Source organism: Aspergillus thermomutatus (assembly GCF_002237265.1).
Source record: "Aspergillus thermomutatus strain HMR AF 39 chromosome Unknown NODE_29, whole genome shotgun sequence".
Lineage (NCBI taxonomy): Eukaryota > Fungi > Ascomycota > Eurotiomycetes > Eurotiales > Aspergillaceae > Aspergillus > Aspergillus thermomutatus.
The window spans coordinates 33,751-52,798 of NW_020798077.1; the positions used below are offsets into that span (position 1 = coordinate 33,751).

Consider the following 19,048-nt stretch of genomic DNA (forward strand, 5'->3'; position numbering starts at 1 on the left):
TCTTCCGTATTATTGTTTATCCATGGCCATCAAGGTACAGATAGCTATCGGGAATATGTATACTAGCTATCTACTATCTCTCCTTTGGATGGAGAGACGAGCTGCAGCTTACTGATTTCTTCCCAAATCTCTTGATGGTGGGGTTCATTGCACTGACCACAATGAAGCACCTTTGCTACTGTACTTTTCTTCTCATTTCATCTTCACCCTGCCTAGCTGTTCAGCCATCAACCCCAGATGCCAAACCAGCACCCATTCGCGATCTCCAATGGGGTCAGCTAAATTTCCTCCACACTACAGACACTCATGGCTGGCTGGCCGGTCATCTACAGGAGTATGGCTCTGCCATCTAATGTGCCTTGTTGATGCTCGCTGATGCAGACCGAAAAGGGCTTCCTATGGAGCAGACTGGGGAGATTATGTTTCTTTCACCACCCGCATGCGGGAAAAGGCACGCGCTGAAGGGAATGATTTGCTGGTAATTGACACTGGTGATAGGGTTGAGGGGAACGGGCTTTATGATGCTTCGGACCCGAAGGGCGCCTACATCTCCGACATTCTGCGTCAACAGCAAATTGATGTGATGTCAGCCGGCAATCATGAACTGTACAAGCAGAACAGCTCGGAGACCGAATTCTTGACTACTGTGCCCAATTTTCATGGTAGCTACCTGGCGTCGAACATTGACATCCTTCATCCAACTACCGGAGAACTCGTGCCGTTAGCTCCACGCTTTAAGAAGTTCACGACCGAGAAGCAAGGCATCCGCATCGTCGCTTTTGGATTTCTTTTTGATTTCACGAAAAACTACAACAACACAATCGTTTACTCGGTGGAGGATACCATTAAGACAAGCTGGTTTCAAGAAGCCATTCGTGACGAAGAAGTCGATCTCTTCCTGGTGATAGGCCATGTTCCGGTTCATTCGAAGGAGTATAACGCTGTTTTCGAAGAGATCAGAAATATTCATTGGGATATGCCGATTCAATTTTTCGGCGGCCATTATCATATCCGCGACTATGCACGGTACGATTCTAAAGCGTACGGGCTAGCGAGCGGCCGCTTCATGGAAACCATTGGATTTATGTCAATCGATGGTCTGTCCACCAGCAAGAATCGGATCAAGCCTGCGCAAGCGACTCCCAGCTTCAGCCGACGGTATATTGACAACAACCTTTACTCGTTTTACCATCACACCGGTCTTGACCGGGACTGTTTTCCCACAGATCATGGTCGAAATGTATCACATCTTATTCAGCAGTCCAGGGATGCCCTTCAACTGGATAGGGTTCATGGTTGCGCTCCTCAGGACCTCTGGATGACCCGAGTGAAGTATCCTTCTCAGGACAGTATATATACATGGCTCGAAAGGGAAGTGCTTCCTAATCAATTGAAGGATGACTCTCGCAATGGGAAGCCCGCGTTGGTCATTGTCAACACTGGGGCCATCCGCTTCGACATATTTAAGGGTCCGTTTACGCAAGATACGACGTTCATTGTCTCTCCCTTCACGAGCGGCTTCCGCTATATCAAGGATATCCCCTACGAGAAAGCGCAGTCGGTAGTAGAAGTTCTGAACAAGCAGCCGCAGATTTTGACTGCGCCTAAGGACCGCTCAAATTACACACCATGGACTCTCGCGCCGCCAGAGCAATCAATGTATATGCACGACAAGGTTGTGGAAAGCGACAATGTGGCTACTCACTATCTTACTGATCAGAGTCGGCTTCCAATGAGCGGCCCATTCACGCCTGAGGTTTTTCCTGGCTACACCACTGCAGATGATGGGGGTATAGATGGGGATGACACAGTTCATTCGCCAATATCATTTTACCGTGTTCCAAATTGCATTCAAGCTCTCATCTCTCCAGGTACATCTGCAGATCCGAAGACAGTGGATCTTGTGTATATTGATTTTATCGAACCCTATGTGGCTCTGGCCGCCAAATTTGCGAGCCTTGATCTTGATTTTTCACGGGATAGTGACGTTTATATGCCCTTCACGACGTTAACTGATCTTATTATGGACTGGGTCAAGAATAACTGGAGGTGCGAAGATGCATGATTGAGTTTCTAGTTCCCTTCACATCCCTGTTTGTGCCAATGGAATCAGTAAATGATCTGAATTACTATAGCCTATTATGATTGCGTACATGCAATTAATATACTATTTATACCATCATCCACAGTAATTATTCATCCCCTTCGTATTTTAACAAGCCTTTACCTTTGCGGAATCCACTTAGAGTTTCCTGCACACCTGCAGCAAGCTCAGAGCCTTCGGTTTCCCAGGTCCATTTGATGTATTCCACAGGGATATCTTTGAATTTGCCGGTTCGAGTCAACTCCAGCACATCATTGATTGTGTTTTCCTTGAGTTCAGGGTGTTTGTCTCCCCATTTGCTCACCCAAAAACCGTCGAAAACAAGGTTCTTGAAGATCAGAAGTCCAGATGGCAAGGCGACTGGCTGTTTTGACATCGCACCATAAGTGACCAGATGCGAACCTGGAGCGAGCGTCTTCGCCAGGGCAGTGGCACTCTTACCACCCACGCAGTTGAGAGCTAGTCGAATTGGTTCCTTTCCTTGACGGGTGATTTCATTCACCATGTTCTTAAATTCTCCAGATAGCAGCTCGGCTTCGGTAACCACCGCATTGGCCCCCAGCTCGTAGAGCTCCTTTTTCAAAGCATCAGTTTGTTCAGGTGTCTTTCTCTCACGAACAACATTGAGCGTTTTGATGCCCCATTCGCGTGCAAGTTGGATTGCAGCTCGTCCAACACCGCTATTTGCTCCGTTCTGGATGAGCCACTCTTCTCCAGCCCGCATCCAGTCCCAGTCACAGAAATCTTTGATCATTCGGTAGGCAGTCACCGGATTGACACTGACTGTGCTGACCTGAAGCGGGCTTAGACCTTCTTTGCTTTCAATCTTGATCAGCTGCGATTCATCTAATTGCGCGTGGGTGCGCCAGGTGCCTTGTCCTGTTTGCTTCATCACGACCCAGTCGCCTTTGGCAAGATTTTTGACGTTGGAGCCAGTGGCAATGACCTCGAATGCGCCCTCGTTTCCCGCTACGGCAGACGGTTCCTCTGTGCCAAGCGTGGTCTGGAAGGGCGGTTTGCTTGGGTATACACCTTGGATCTGGTTCACATCGGCCGGGTTCAAAGGCGCTGCTAGAAGGCGGAGAGTGACTTGTGTCCCATGAGGAGGAGAGATCGAATGCTTGTGAAGCCTGGATGAGGGAAAAATAAGTTGGGCTGCCGATCTATTTTCCCAGCAGTTGCGTTCTAAGTGCTCTTACCGTAGAACATCCTTCGGTTCACCATATCGCGAATAGACTAGAGCCTTTGATTGCGTGTAACCATATACTGAGATGAATCTCTTTTGCCCCGAATGCGTGTTAGGTAATAGGTCTCCATGCTGGCCGGATGGCGCTGGAAAGCGAAGAGGCGAAGCTCTGCCTCTGAGGGCAAGGGAAGCACTGATACTGGAAGATCTGGTAGCTGATCGCACCACGGCACAAGAAAGCATAGTGACGTTTGGGGGTCTCGAACCCTTCTTTGAATGTCAATTGATTTCAAAGACTCAGGTAAGGTCAAAGAAGCAGCTTCGTGGAGCAATTGTTACAATTGTTGTCGTTGCTCTCGCTGGCGGCATGGAAGAAAACCCGGATGACGTCGTTTCCTAGCCGTCGGGCCGAAGGAGGAAAGCTGGGCTTTGTCATGATAATAGATACTAATTCGTGTTTATAGGCAGATTGTTGCACATTGGGATGCTACATGGGCTGAGAATATGGACGGACACGCCACTGCAGATTCTTTATCATCTAATATTTTCTTCCTGGAGGACATGGAGTGCCTGGTTTGCTGGCGTCGGTCTTCCAATGTATATTTTACACGTAGGCATGCGCCGGCGCAAAGAGGCTATCTAGTAGAACGATCAAATTCAACTTGAGTGAACCATTATCAGGCGAAATGGTTCTCTCAATTCCTTCATACTCCGACGACTACGGAGGGCATTTGATGAAGTCGTGCCGATCAGATACCGAATCCTCGCGAGATTGCTCAAAACAACCATCCCGACACTTCGCCGAAATATGGTGGACTTCCTACCCACCGCATGTACCTAAAGTCTCCCGTCTCCCGAGCCTCTGCCATCGCTATCCCTGCTACCACCTACCATCACCGCTCAGGATATCTAAATGTCCTTGTTGCGGGAAGCTGAGAAATGTATCACTAACCAAAGGTCACATGCCGCTCTCAATGCCTTCATAACAACTGTGCAGCATCCAGGACCATGGCAAGAACAAGTGAGAGATGCAGAACTTAGGAGAGAGTCGGGTAAGATCGCAGCTCTGTATTGTTCTGTTTTCTCTCTGGACTCATTCGGGAACTGACGCATGCTTTTGAGACTAAAAGGAAAATCGAAATCCAAGGTTGACGGTCGCTTGATTGCCTTTAAAGACAATATTTGCACACGCGGTTTTCCGACAACATGTGCCTCAGGGATTCTGGCTAAATTCACCAGTCCATTCAATGCGACAGTGGTGGAACAGCTGTCGGAAGCCGGCGCTATAATAGCTGGTAAGACAAACTTGGATGAATTTGGGATGGGATCTCATTCTATCAATTCATGGTTCGGGCCCGTCAGAAGTCAGCGTCAGAACCATGATGGACGAATTCTCTCAGCTGGTGGAAGTTCTGGTGGAAGCGCCGTCTCCGTCGCTACAGATCAATGTTATGCGTAGGTGCTTTTACTCCCGAATTAGTTGAATTTCCGTCCTTGCGAGGCATGCCGGAGTGCTGAACAGGGCGTTATAGGGCTCTTGGAACAGACACTGGTGGTTCGGTTCGACTTCCAGCTGCCTACACGGGCACAGTCGGCTTTAAGCCGTCTTATGGATTGGTCTCGAGATGGGGAGTCGTGGCATACGCTAACTCACTGGATACTGTTGGCATCCTGGCCAAAAATACCTCCAGGGCTCGCGATGTATTCCGTATGTGTCTCTGCACTACCCTCTCGCGATGTATCCGTTTGCATTGGAATCTAACAGCTCGAACTCAGGCATTGTGAATCGGCACGATCCACGCGATCCTACCAACTTGTCTCCTCGCTCTCGGTCTCGCATAGCTTCGCACCTCCAGCAATCCGCTCTCGTGTCTCGAATGACCTCGTCTCCTTTGAGGATCGGCGTTCCTATTGAATACAACATATCCGAACTCTCTGCTTCGGTGCGACGCGCCTGGGCTCTCTCGATAGCTTTTCTGAGAGAGCAGGGCCATACAATTCACCCTGTCTCACTTCCCACAACAAAGCTAGCTCTCTCAGCATATTACGTCCTTGCCCCAGCCGAAGCATCCTCAAACCTCGCTAAATATGACGGCATCAGATACGGTTCTCGCTGCAACGGTCCGGATTCTGGTGGACAACCCGACAGCTATCTATACGCCAAAACTAGAGGGGACGGATTCGGTCCCGAAGTAAAGAGGCGAATCCTACTCGGCGCCTTCAGTCTGAGCGCCGATGCCATAAGCAATTACTTTATTCAAGCGCAGCGCATCCGCCGACTGGTCCAGCGCGATTTCAATGCTGCCTTCAGAGCAGAGCAACCGATGGCCCCTTCCCGCCGGAATGTAGATTCTGAGTTGAAATCAAAACAAGCAGATGTCGACGTCCTGATCTGCCCCACCGCCCCTTCGTGTCCTCCACAGTTAGCAGACCTGCTTGAAACAGATTCCGTTTTCTCGTCCTTGAACGCATACACGAATGACGTGTTCACAGTACCTGCAAGCCTGGCTGGTCTACCAGCTGCGTCTGTTCCGGTCAGTGTCGGCTGTCGGGACGAAGGTTCTGGCGATGCAAAACTTGCTGGAATACAAATTATCGGACAATACGGGGACGATGAGCTTGTTCTTAGAGTGTCGGAGATATTGGAGGGCAAAATATTTTGATGTAAGGTAGCCTTGTCTTTCACCTCGATACCCTTAATCAATCTCTAGTTGCCGACTACATAGCTCACCCTAGACCCAATTCCAAGCGAGGTTTAGTGGAGCAGAGCACGTAATATACATTGTATTCGAACACCTTGAAGTTTCAAGACCGAGATTGTAAAAACCATATCAGCTGTACTTGTTCCGGCAATCTATTGTGGAAGTTTTCTTCGATCTTGAATATTTATTCATATGTATTAGCGGCCTTGCTTCCTACGAGCATCCCTCGTCCGAAAGCTATGTTTAACTGATTGAAAGATCTCTAGAGGAACTGAATCTGAAATGGCGGGAGACAGATACGGCTCGGACCAAGCCAATGCCAGCCTGATCACGAGGACATATGGGTCTCAAGTCAGAACATCTCAACGTCTTCTGTCGCGGCTGTGTTCTCTAAAGGAGCTGAGGGTGTCCCGGCGTTGAGAGAACCCTCCTGGCCCACACCGAGAGCATCGTCGGTCGGCAAATGGCCTGCGCCCACGTTGGTGACGGCGGCTTCCAATCCATTGAGAACATTTTCCGTGTCTCCAAATTCTGCGTCAGGAACTGAATCCATTCGAGGCTCAAACGCTGCTCCGACTCCGCCCTTCAGAACTTCGGATCCTCTAACGGCACCGGCGCCGGCGCTGTCAACTTCTGCATTGCCAACAACATCACCGTCGACACCACCCCAAATGAGCATTGCTTCGACCTCATCAACAATATCAGCCACGACGTCTTCAGCAATCTGCTCATTGAAGCGTTCGCCGATCCCCCGGACAGGTTCGCCATTCTCTGCGTGAGACGGTGGTCCAACCCACCAGGGTCCTTCAAAGCGACATTCCACGGCACCACCGCCATAGCAGCTGACAGCGGGGTAGTAGCCAATCATTCCGTCATCGGCGTTCTCTCGCTCACCAATGCCTAGGTTATTGGTTCCGTTCGCAAGTCGGCTGGCCGGTGGAAGGAACGCATACAATCCTTTGAATGGAGTACCCATCTTCTCTCCATTTTTGAAGATTGTGATGCTCGAACCTGGCAGCGTGCGTAGAGAGGGGTCTTCGCTGTTGAAAGGCGACGGTGGACCAAATGTGGGTGTCTCTTTGAGGTTGAACGCATAGTCCCGTAGATGTTTTGTAGAGAATACGTTTGATTGCTGCCAGCAGAAATCGGACTTATAGTGGAAGGGTATGCGATCCCGTATAAAATTTGTCCATGTGAGAGCCTCTGATGTCGGTGAAGTCCCATCTCCGTCGACAGCAGGATCATACGTTCCCTCGACTACTTTCTTATGGAGGGACAGTGGTGGAAGCGTGATGAGCATGCCGATAACGTCCCCTTCGCGAATTGATTCACCTTTCGGGAAAAAGTACTCGCAGCGCATTCTATTGACCACTTCGCCGTTTACATCACGGATTCCGTATCCGTAGCAGTCAACACCCACGTTCGCATCAAGATCAGCCTCCCGTCGTGCAAATCCAAGACGAACGTGACCCCTTGGCGTGCCTTGAGAAGATCCGTTAGCTGAGATAGCTTGCGAATTATTCGGAATCCCGTTGATAACGCGCGCCTCGTAATAATATGCCCCCTCGCGCGCACAGACATTAGCACGTGCAGTATGCCATGCACTGCTGGCTGTTACCGCTTGTGCGTCCTCACTGAAAAAAATTGCTGCGGGCGAATCCTCGAAACTGAACCGGGCATGATAAGGAGGAACGTCGGTCTGACGGTACTTGATGTGCGGAAAGCTTGGATCGGCTATGGCATAGCTATAACGAAAGCCATTCTTATTTGTGAGTTTGTCAACAACCTCATAGAAGTCCCAGCTCTGACCGAGCACATCTGATGTTTTGCGGTTCACAAAACTCAGTTGACGAGGCTGCGGCGGTAATAGGTCCGAAGACCTGGGTTCGGCGAGCAACAGGGGTCTGAGAATGCTGATATCGGAGCTAGGAACAGCGGCGTTCGGGACAACCGCGGCTTTCTTCTTAGGCGGGATGGATTCCTGGTCGAGACCCTTGGCCTCTCTTTTTTTCCGGCTATCGCGCTTGTTGCGTTTCGATCTTGTGCCATCGGCTTGCACTGATGCATTGCTGGGAGGGGCAGGCGAGGATCGTGCGTTCTGGTCTGTGATTGCACCACTAAAGAAAGGTGTGGTCCCTGGAGGTAAAATCGGAGAATTGATGTTGGACGAAGGGCCAGACGACCCTGCCGGCTGTATAGACGCCATGCGGACGTCAATGCTGGTTTACGAGAAAATGTGACCTGACGAATGGCAACAACAGGCGCACTGTGCGCGGCTCAAGTCAAATAACCACAACTCAATACATTATCCGTATGTCTGATTGCGGCCTGCGTGAGACGAAGAGCTGTCGCGAGAACCTTGTTGCGTGGGAGCGAGAGGTAGAAGACTTGAGAATAGGCTTGAAGGGACAGTCTATATATCGCGTCCGAAATCGGTTAGGATTCGGGAGAATGTGATACGGGTCATGTAGAAGTTAGGTAGGAACCTATCAGCGAACATCCGCGCGTTAGACCATTGATATGCTGCAATGCAAGGGAAATACTGAATCATGGTTGACTTTGCAAAGATAAATAACTCCATGGGGTGTAACCGTGTAAGAGCAATTCAAGCCAATTGGATTCTCAACTCACAGCTCTGCTTTCAGTACTTAATGGATTCAAGATCCTGATGGATCTCCGATTCCGCTCGCAAGGTGTGATAGAACGAGTCTCCCACAAGTTCAGGTTCGAAGGACCCAAAGCAGATGATGTAGAGCAAGGCGCCTTAGTATGATAGTCTTGGTAGACTAATAATAGGTCCTTGTCACCAAGAAGAAATAAAATCCCGTCTTTCCAGTATTCAACAAGGGCGAGATTGAAGAGCAGAGGTTTGGAGTATATTATCTGAAAGCGGTCAAGATCAAAACTCCGGCAAAACCAAAGTCATTATTCAACCTTGTTTCTGTGGAGCGGGGCACGGGGCGGTGGCATAACTGACCATTTAAAGTGAAGTATTAGCAGGCGGTAAGCTCTAATTCCCAAAATGTAGGTACTCTGTAACTACCTACATAGGTGCCCACCTCTCATAAGGTACCTTAATAATGGGAAAAATCTCCAACTGTCTGGCAGAAAAAGTCACCAAGTCACATGATCTTGAAATTTACACACACTTTCCATTGGATCGCATCCAAGTGAGAAAAAAATAAGAGTTCTAGACGTCGCTTTTCAGCTTCAATATATTTCCCTCTTCGCTTGGGTACAAGGTAATTCAGTCTACCCTTAATGGCTCTAGGAGCAATAACTAACATTTCTTGAATTCGGAAAGTGAAAGCACACCATGCCCAAAGCAACATCCTCTCGAGCTGCAGCTGCAGCCCGCAGGCACAATCCTCTGGCCGAGGATATCATAACCTCGGGCCATCTACGAACTCAATCCAGCAAGAAGAGCAAGCGTCAAGGGCGGCAAGATGAGGATGGTGAAGATGGCGAGCGTTACATTGACGCTAAGATGACGAGAAAGATCTTGCAGATTGGGCAAGAACTGGCAGAAGAAGATGCCGCCGAGCACAAAGCTGCTATGGGTGCAGCGAATATGGCAACTAATTCAGCCTTTGATTTTGAGTCGAGATTTGAAGACGATGAAGCTTTATCAGACGATGATGAGAAGTTTCGCGAAGATCAGTGGGGCGATGAAGAAGAGGAGATCGAGGAAGTGGTAGGTGGTCTCTGCTCAAAGAAATATAACTTCCCTTCGCTTAACAATATTGCCTTAGGAGGTTGATCCAAATGACCTTGATATGTTTCACAAATTTGTTCCGGGTGGCGACGAAGATCCTATATTCAATCCTCGAGGAACCGATACAGGTGGTCGGAGCACCAACCTGGCCGATCTCATATTGGAGAAGATCGCTGAGCATGAAGCGAAGCAGTCCGGCAATGGTGGACCTATGATTCAAGGTGGAGGATTGCCCGAAGACGCCGTTCAGATACCCGCAAAAGCTATTGAAGTTTACGAAAAGTGAGTACATCCGTCTCATCCATTCGCATGCTCATTGTGCTTACGAGCTTTACTTTACCAGGGTCGGTATGATACTGTCTCGCTACAAGTCCGGGCCTCTTCCCAAACCCTTTAAGATTCTCCCCTCTGTCCCCAATTGGCCAACTCTTCTTTCTATCACTCGCCCCGAGTCGTGGACAGCCAACGCTGTTTATGCCGGAACTAGGATTTTCATTTCATCGAAGCCAGCCGTTGCACAGGAGTTCATATCGACAGTGCTGCTTGACCGTGTTCGGGAGGAGATTCACGAAACAAAGAAGCTAAATGTCCACACCTACAATGCTCTGAAGAAAGCGCTGTACAAACCAGCTTGCTTCTTCAAAGGTCTGCTGTTCCCGCTGATATCAAGTGGTACTTGCACTCTGCGGGAGGCGCACATCGTCTCCTCTGTCATTGCACGTGTATCTATCCCAGTATTGCACTCTGCGGCTGCTCTACTTCGCATGTGCGACCTGGCCGCGGAACAGTCTCTCAAATCTCTCGAAAGCACCGGTGCGGTGAATGTCTTCATCCGTGTATTCCTCGAGAAGAAGTACGCGCTCCCATATAAGGTAATTGACGCTCTCGTTTTCCATTTTCTGCGCTTCCGCGCTAGCGACAATGCCGAGGACTCGATGATGACCGATGGACCGTCTGGGGCTGCTACCAAAGCGTATAAGCTCCCTGTTCTTTGGCACCAGTCATTATTGGTATTTGCCCAACGTTACCGCAATGATATCACTGAAGATCAGCGCGAGGCTCTTCTTGACCTGTTGTTGGTTCGGGGGCACAAGGATATCGGCCCCGAGGTGAGACGGGAATTGTTGGCAGGTAGAGGGCGCGGCGTAGTTGTGCCCGACCCGGAAAAGCAGGGTGCTCTTGACGCTGGCGATGACACGATGGATGTTACGTTTTAGCCAAAGGCATTGACTCTGATGAACCGTCTCGAAACGGTTCTATGCTGTCTTGCCATGTTTTCTGTTCATGAGTTTCTGTGACTGTGATGGGCGTTGAGGTGTTCAGAAAACCGACCTTTTGCATATATTCCCAGGGCGCTAGGAAATCTGATCATTAATGCTACCGTTGCTCTTCCTAAGAGAGTAGTACTGATAAAGGAGAACAGAATTTTCCACTGTCAGGATGAAAACCATGTAGGCAATAGAATATGCATTGGATAGTGCCTTCGCCATCACCTGTCCTTATCGCGTTGAGAAATTCATAATGGAATGCTCCATGATGCAACCCCATTAGTACCATGCAGAGTACTGTTCCTCATACTCCTCTCATCCCCTGTAAATTCTCATGATTGACTAACGAACAAAATGTGGGCATTCCCTGGAATTCTCATGGCCGGAAGCATATTGACTGTGCTTAGCGCAAGAGAGTGGCCACATGAATATTCTGCAGTACTAATTTCAATCTGTTCTGTAACACTGCATTCATAGCCGACCAGCTACGTACTTGGAATATCTATCTAGGGGTTGATAATAAGGCTGAGACAGTGACGCTCATCCACTGAGGTCAATAGCCTCAGACATCGTACATGTCCTTCGATGATATCCCAGCATGTGGTAGATACTTCGAGCATTGGGCTCCTGGACTTCCTTGTCGCAAGTTGCTCTGGCATAATCAAGAATCAATCCTGTTGGAATTTCAGTGTCAAGGGGGGATACACTATCCTCGAGCAACACTAGTAGCTTGGCCCTTTGCTCAAAGTCCAGATAGGCAGGGGCTTTATTTATTGAGCTTGCAATTTCGAGGCCCCTCATGAAGCAGAATAAGACAAACATTAAAGCACTTAAACTACAGAATATCTACAGAATAGTCTGGATATTCAAAGCAGTGAATGATAATTCTCTTTCTGAGGTTTGGAGAGCCTATACTGCAGATACATATCTCATAGTACTAATATACAGTATCTAGTAGATAAATCTATCTAGTTCTCTACAGTTCTCCTTTCGTGATCTGTCTATGGGATATTATTATTGGAAAATTATCCTCTATGAATAATAAAGTGGCACAGTCAATACTAATAGTATAAGCCTGATATTAATAGAAGTGCCCTAATAAGAATCCCTAAATCCTAATGGCTATCAAATCTATTATATGGAGTAGTTACCTTTTCTATCTAACGCTTCATAATCCGCAGCGGGGTTGCCACTAATTTACCCCATACCATTAACTACTAGGTACTAATTACTCCGTACCTAGGTGGGTAACCACATTCACCAGGGGCATCAACTATCAAGTATTCAAGTAGTGTTTCATGTGGCATTTATCTAGAAACTGCCTAGGTCTACATTCAATTAGTCCAACTCTATAGAGTGTCTGTGTCAAGTAGCGCCTGATGGACTAATTCCAGATTCACAGCCTCACAGGAGTTCTGGCTGCGCCTGGTGGAACTTTGGGTGTTTCAGGTGTTGAGACGCTTGACTCTGGGATGGAGAAGCTTACGGAGTAGATACTCCGTAGAGGGGCTGCATTTCCAGGGATAGCGAGAGGGGCCCAGAGAAGAACCGTCGGGCCAGATTAGAGAAGTACCATACTCTGTACTCCGTACATTGCTCGCATTACACTTCTAATACCGTCATTATGGGCGTGATTGCACGCCGGTGAGCCCTTAAGGTGTGGGATTCTCGTAATTTTGTGAAACATTACTGTTATTATGCTGACGGGGGCAACTCCGCCCCCTTGCTGACAGAACTGACCACGCTGGCCTTTTTAAAGGGTCACCTTTCCCCATCACAACTGAACCAGTTCAACCAACTTCTGAACACTTGTCCTTTTGTTCCCTCTGGTCGTTCCCACTACCTTATTCCACCACATCAACAGACCTCCGGCGCCTCGCTCCGGGTTTGACCGTTATGACAACGTGGCTTTTGCTTTCGTAAACCGGGCAAGTGGACGTCGTCATCAGGTTACTTCATCCCATACAAGGCGTGGTCTCTGTATCATCTTTCCTGAGATACTCGCAGAGAGCTGCAAATACCTGTGATCTTGTCTACCGGATCAACTCATCACGCTTACAAGATGGAAGACAACTACACTTCAGTAGTAGAGTCCTTGCCTGGTACACCAGCATCGGCTATCCCGTTGCTCACAGTCTCGCCTGCGGATACGTCGTTGAAGGCGCCAGAAACCAAGGTGCAGGAGACGAAAACTGAAGAGAAGAAGCCACCCAAGAAACGGAAGTCATGGGGACAGGAGCTACCAGTTCCAAAGACCAACTTGCCTCCAAGGTATGTTCTATCGCGTCCGACGAAATCAGTTGGGACAAATGGCTTACATTTCATGAAGAAAACGAGCCAAGACAGATGATGAAAAGGAACAGCGCCGCATCGAGCGCGTTCTTCGAAACCGTGCGGCGGCACAGACATCTCGCGAGCGCAAGAGACTCGAAATGGAGAAATTGGAAAACGAGAAGATCCAGATGGAACAGCAAAATCAATTCCTCCTCCAGCGTCTATCGCAGATGGAGGCTGAGAACAATCGGTTGAGTCAACAACTCGCCCAGTTAACTGCTGAGGTTCGAGGCTCTCGTAGCAGCACTCCCAAGCCAGGTTCTCCTGCCACAGCATCCCCAACTCTCACACCTACCTTATTCAAGCAAGAGGGTGATGAACTTCCTCTTGAACGAATTCCATTTCCTACTCCCTCAATCACCGATTACTCGCCAACTCTACAGCCTTCCAGTCTGGCTGAGTCCTCCGACGTGACACAACATCCTGCAGCGGTGTTGTGCGACCTGCAGTGTCAGTTGGCGGACTCGAAGGACCTGGAAGTGCCCTCCCCCTCTTTGACCTCGGCTCTGGCGTTGAACATGACGCTGCAAGTGACGTTGCAGCTCCTCTTTCTGACGATGACTTCCGCCGCCTATTCAACGGTGATTCATCCACTGAGCCAGATTCTTCGGTCATTGAAGACGGGTTCTCCTTTGACATTCTCGACACGGGAGATCTATCAGCATTTCCATTTGATTCTATGGTTAATTTCGACTCCGAGCCTGTCCCCCTCGAAGGCATCGAGCCGGCCCACGGTCTTCCGAATGAGACTTCTTACCAGACTTCTAGCTTGCAACCCAGCCTTGGCGCGTCCACTTCGCGATGCGACGGGCAGGGCATTGCAGCTGGCTGTTAGTGAAAGTGTCTCTCGGGGAACCTGGTCCGCCGGTGATGACGCGGGCCGACTGAACTGGGAGTCGTTGTTGACCATCGCTTGGGCGATAGATCATTTTGAGCGAACGAGAGGTCGAAGACAGATTCTCTTTGGTGCGAAATTGGAGCGAGGTGCGCGGCGTGATACTTTGGGTAACCGCCACAGGAGTCCACGGAGTTCATGGAGTTCAAAGAGATTGAGCGAGACGTTGACGTCTCTGCTGATGGGTAAGGACCGGTGAATTTCTGGGATGTAATATAGTGTATCTTTTCAATCGAGAGCAACTGGCAACTGAGATGCTGGTCGTTTTGCTGTTCCTCAAAATGATCCTCTTTCATGTCGTAAGTTCGATCACGCTTCATACAGTAAGAGATCATTTCGTTTTTCTGTAACCTGCACTTGCTTTAAGAAACAGTAGCTACTTGATTTCTGGAGGTCGAATTTTTGGGAGGATTCTCGTAGATTGTCACCTACTTCGGAGATTGGGATGACGTTGCCACGCAGCTTTGACAGTCGTATCAACGATATCCCCACCTATCCTAATCGAGAACTTGGAATCACGGCTGCATTGTTGCCTCCCGCTTTGCCGCCTCCAACGAATCTGTCTATTCAGCTTCGATTTGTCACTTCGCATTCTGGATACTTGATAGCGATTTCATCTCTCCTGATTTTAACAATTTTGTTCTGTACTTGGATCTCAGCCAAAATGGTTCGGAAGGATCCTATCTTCGAAGCCCGCACCAATGTCAAGGTGAGCTCCTGGATTCCCACCTGCGCGGAGTACTCTCAAGTGCTATGCTCTCAACTGTTAGGAAACAGAAAAAAAATATCTGACGAATTTTCCCCATTTACAGTTGCACTCGAATCGGCTTAAGAAGGAAGCTGCTCGCGCTGAAGCAACATTCAAGTCAGAAAAGGCAAAGGCCGACAAGGCTATGAAGAATCGCGAGTTTCAAATTGCCCGCATCCACGCTGCCTCTGCCGTACGAGAGAAACGAAGACAAGTAGCCCTCAGAGCCGAGGCTGCGCGGGCAGACGTCATAATAAATGAACTTAAAGCCGCCCAGAGTACTCGCGATACATCCCGAACACTTGCTCTGGCCTCAAGAGGCTTGGATGCGGCGTCGAAGAGTGTCAATCTTGAAAACCTGGTGTCTCATGCAAATAACTTCTTAGCGCGATCGGAAGATTTCAAAATCGCTAGTAGTGCGATAGAGGATGTCGCTCAAGGTGTCTCTATGCAAGAGTATGGTGCCGAGGGCGAGACCGAAGTTGATCGTCTCATGGAACAGCTTGCAGACGACGCGGGTGTGGACATGCGCTTAGCCTTGGATGCTGATACAGCTCCCAAGGAAGACGTCAAAGAGCAGAAGCAAGCCGATTCGGAGCTTGAGGACGGGTTGGGAGCGAGGCTACGTGCTCTCAGAGCTGCAAGCTGAAAGTAATGCTTGTCTTTCTTTTGTTACCCTCTAGCGCACCGCCGACAGCTGGCTGATCACTTTACATGTTACAAGCGACAACTGAATGTCGCCGTCTGCTTGTGGCATCTGTCAGACTTGCTTTGCCCTGTTTTCTTCCGATGGATATTGACGAAGTTATGCCCCCTAGTTTTGATTATCCGTCGTTCTCGCTTTCTATACAAGCCCTCCTGCATTTGCTGTCGCAGTCTCATGTTCAACTTCTTCTGGGGTCCATCTTGTTTGGCGTAGGCTTCGGTGATACTGAATACTGGTTTCGATTTTTCGCAATTATTTTCTTCTTATGCCGTCGCCAAACTCTAGCTTCACATCTTATCCTGCCGGTACTTCATTTTCCTTATGTATCCTAATGTCTCCTGGGATACAACCCGGTTGCATAGAGCCAACATGACCTTAACTCTCATTATTGATCAAGGCATTCAAGAACGTAGGCTGACCTGAAAATAACATCAGCAAGTTCAAAGTCCATCCCTCTTGTTGTCTATATCTAGCAATCAATCACTGTCCAGCTTTAGGTTTTCTCTGCGTTTAAGGGCTAGGTACGAGTAGACCTGGGGTACACGACACGCCGGGGCACTAGATAGATACCGTCTACTCACATCAAAATGAGAGTGGCGTTGATCGTCTCTTTCAAAGGACTTACTGCCACGCTCACACCTGCGTCTGCGTCCCTCTATGGGAGAGTACCGAGCAAGTATTTCGACCAAAGGAAAGGGAAAAGTACTCCAGTGTCACCAAAATATCAACAGAGTTATGGAGTCATGGCTGTCTCCCGGGTACCTTTCTAGGTACGTATTTTCTGCCTTAGTACGGAGTATGCCCGTAAGCAGTGAGACAAGGTAGTATTCTAAGTTTACTGGCTTAAAGGGGATAATATGAATGCAATTTGCCAAGCAATGACTGAGTCGCTTAAAAGAGCCCTTGGTGATTGTGTCAATTTCCTCCCAATGAGAAGCAAGTGAGTCCATGTGTCTAGACCCTTTCTAGGTCCCTTTTCCTAGCGATGTTACCTTACTAGTACCTAATTGATCCTAGTGTAGGGCCTTAAAGTACGGTTAGACACTTAGACTCTCTCTCTAATTATATACCTGGTAAGACTGCTTGGTGGTACATATCTGGTTAAGTCGTCCTCTTCCTCATTTCCTCAGACTTTCTCTAGTCTAGTTTCAAGAACCTCGCTAGTTGGCCACTCACTGACTGGCCGGATGAGGAAAAAATTGAGCTAACTGTACACCATGATCAGCCCGGCCTTTTTTTCTTGTCCCTTTTCTAAGGTTCGTCCAATTACCACGCCTGGGAAGATATCCTAGTTTCGACCATGTCCACCCGCAAAGGCATACACCGAGCGGCTTATGCCGCAGAGAGTTAGAGAGTAGACACCCTGGACCCCTTAGCAAAAAGCGAGAGCCTCAATCTGGTGAGCCTGTTGTTCAGGCAGTGCCCATGTGTGGCGCGATGTATTTTCTCCAAAAATGAGATGGGTGGATTTCCTCGATCGGATTTTCTCTCCTTCTGTTTGATTCTTTTCTCAGTCAGTCCTGTTCTCTCGTTTGACCTTCTGGGAGCGCAGTTCCCAGGCACAGCCAAGATGATGGCACCTTCGCACTCGTTTGTACTTGCATTTCTGTCCCTCATTTTGCATCAATCTTCTTTCGCCTTCGCTGCCCCGTGGATAGTCACCAAAGTGTATGAGCAGGATGTCTACACTTATGATTATAGCTACAAGACCACAACAAGGACTCTCATTGATGAAATATCGCCGACAGCGTCGCCGATGCCTGCAGCCATTTCAACAACAACTTCTGTGACAAGCGACAGTTATGGCGATGCTGTCACAGTTGTTCAAGTGCTGTATCCATCTGGTGCAGGGACCGAGTCGACCTACAACTACTACAACTACTATGACTCAAATATCATCACGCATTACTATGTGAACATGGTATACACAGCGCCAACATCCTGCTCGTCGCAGTGGACCCTGACCACCGCAATTCCGGTCAATGTTCCCTACGCCATTGAAGATGCTTTACCCGCGACATCGATGTCAACCAGCTACTCCGTTGACGATAGCCAACCCTTTCAACCAACCACATACACCAAGGCTCTTGCATTCATTGATCCTACACAAGTGCCTGCATCGAGTCTGAGCATGCTCAGTAACTCCTACAAGCCCTACACCATGTACCGAGAGTACGGGTGCTATGACAGCAGCTCTAATAGCGGTAGCAGCTACTCGTACGATGATCCTAGTGACGGCGGCAACTGGTTCTATGACGGCTATTATTACGGGGGTATCTCTCCCCTTGGTATTCTGCTTGTCTGCCTTCTGGGATGGTTCGGAGTATGGCTCATCATCGGCCTCATCGAGAATTGGTTTCAGTTTCGACGCTTGATGAGAGGTTGGCAGGCTCGCCGAGGATTCCCAATTTCCTGGTGCATGCTCGCACCTATCGTCTCCTGTCTGCTCCTTCTGTTCTGCCGCAAAGGCTTTCAGGCTCGTACTGCCGAGGAGGCGCAGGTGCTTGAAGAGAAATGGAAGCAATTGGGACTCTGGAGAAAAGTTGGCCTGTGGCTTCGGTGGGGTTTCGGATTCAGTTATCCACCTATGCTGGGTCCTGCTCCAGTCAAGGTTGGAAGACCCTCCAAGCGGCCTGTTGCTGCCACCGCTCCTTTGCTTAGCGTATCCCCGCCACGGAGTGTCATGTCAGACGTCCACTCCGATTCGGGAAGCAATCGCGGAGACAGTGCTGCCCCTGGTCCAGAAATGACCTATATTCCGACGCCAGGGCAGACGCTGCAAGTTCCCCCTTCAATACCGCCAAACAGACAAGCCCGACAACAGCAAGCCTCCAATCAGCCCATACCTGAAAATCCATCAATGGCTAGCGGTGCTCTTCCCGCTGATCATAACACACAGGCGACAGAACCACCTAGTCAGCCCCGAACTTCATAGTCTGACATGTGTGACATGCTTTATACCTTCTGTATGAGGGAAGTAAATGATGAAAATTCTGCTATCTGAGAACCATGTTTGGCAAGCTAGACACATGACCCCTGGATCAAAAGTCGCTTTCACTTTCCCCTACTGATGTTCAAAATATCTTGCTTTAAAAGCCCCCTGTCAGTGGGAAGGTGATTAGGATGTCACGTACAACGATATGTAATATTTAATAATACAAGGAGGACAGTTGGGAGTGTTGAGAAATCCGTTCGTCCTAATTCTCGAAAACGAAGTAAGTGGGAGTTATTACATCCACAGATGACCCATGTAAAGAAAGATGTCAGCAGCGGCTAGATGAGTCTCGCTGTTGATGGTCAAGTTTTTGACTCATCCAATCACAGGGCCGGCTGGCCTAATGGTAAGGCGCTTGACTTCGGATCAAGAGATTGCAGGTTCGATCCCTGCGT

At 48.9% G+C, this 19,048-nt stretch overlaps 7 protein-coding genes across 7 annotated transcripts; 5 read left to right on the forward strand and 2 right to left on the reverse strand.

Moving 5' to 3' along the window:
* Positions 1 to 439: 439 nt before the first annotated feature.
* On the forward strand, positions 440 to 2,065 carry CDV56_104487 (uncharacterized protein; the record flags this gene model as incomplete). Its single annotated transcript, XM_026758106.1, has 1 exon — positions 440 to 2,065. The coding sequence occupies one exon, from the start codon at positions 440 to 442 to the stop codon at positions 2,063 to 2,065; it is 1,626 nt and encodes a 541-aa protein (XP_026617077.1).
* Positions 2,066 to 2,192: 127 nt separating this feature from the next.
* CDV56_104640 (enoyl-[acyl-carrier-protein] reductase) lies at positions 2,193 to 3,533 on the reverse strand (the record flags this gene model as incomplete). Its single annotated transcript, XM_026758259.1, has 2 exons — positions 2,193 to 3,234; positions 3,304 to 3,533. The coding sequence occupies 2 exons, from the start codon at positions 3,531 to 3,533 to the stop codon at positions 2,193 to 2,195; spliced, it is 1,272 nt and encodes a 423-aa protein (XP_026617078.1).
* A 670-nt stretch (positions 3,534 to 4,203) lies between these two features.
* Positions 4,204 to 5,953, forward strand: CDV56_104812 (glutamyl-tRNA(Gln) amidotransferase subunit HER2; the record flags this gene model as incomplete). Its single annotated transcript, XM_026758431.1, has 4 exons — positions 4,204 to 4,342; positions 4,421 to 4,745; positions 4,823 to 4,998; positions 5,067 to 5,953. The coding sequence occupies 4 exons, from the start codon at positions 4,204 to 4,206 to the stop codon at positions 5,951 to 5,953; spliced, it is 1,527 nt and encodes a 508-aa protein (XP_026617079.1).
* A 391-nt stretch (positions 5,954 to 6,344) lies between these two features.
* CDV56_104990 (SPRY domain-containing protein) lies at positions 6,345 to 8,198 on the reverse strand (the record flags this gene model as incomplete). The annotated part of the gene is made up of 1 exon (XM_026758609.1): positions 6,345 to 8,198. The coding sequence occupies one exon, from the start codon at positions 8,196 to 8,198 to the stop codon at positions 6,345 to 6,347; it is 1,854 nt and encodes a 617-aa protein (XP_026617080.1).
* Positions 8,199 to 9,308: 1,110 nt separating this feature from the next.
* On the forward strand, positions 9,309 to 10,924 carry CDV56_105214 (snoRNA-binding rRNA-processing protein ENP1; the record flags this gene model as incomplete). The annotated part of the gene is made up of 3 exons (XM_026758833.1): positions 9,309 to 9,686; positions 9,745 to 9,989; positions 10,051 to 10,924. The coding sequence occupies 3 exons, from the start codon at positions 9,309 to 9,311 to the stop codon at positions 10,922 to 10,924; spliced, it is 1,497 nt and encodes a 498-aa protein (XP_026617081.1).
* Positions 10,925 to 13,037: 2,113 nt separating this feature from the next.
* Positions 13,038 to 15,601, forward strand: hacA (transcription factor HAC1; the record flags this gene model as incomplete). Its single annotated transcript, XM_026759125.1, has 5 exons — positions 13,038 to 13,246; positions 13,305 to 14,314; positions 14,424 to 14,503; positions 14,581 to 14,913; positions 14,975 to 15,601. 5 exons carry the CDS (start codon positions 13,038 to 13,040, stop codon positions 15,599 to 15,601), a joined length of 2,259 nt encoding a protein of 752 aa, XP_026617082.1.
* A 1,627-nt stretch (positions 15,602 to 17,228) lies between these two features.
* On the forward strand, positions 17,229 to 18,593 carry CDV56_105825 (uncharacterized protein; the record flags this gene model as incomplete). The annotated part of the gene is made up of 1 exon (XM_026759444.1): positions 17,229 to 18,593. The coding sequence occupies one exon, from the start codon at positions 17,229 to 17,231 to the stop codon at positions 18,591 to 18,593; it is 1,365 nt and encodes a 454-aa protein (XP_026617083.1).
* Between the last annotated feature and the right edge of the window lie 455 nt (positions 18,594 to 19,048).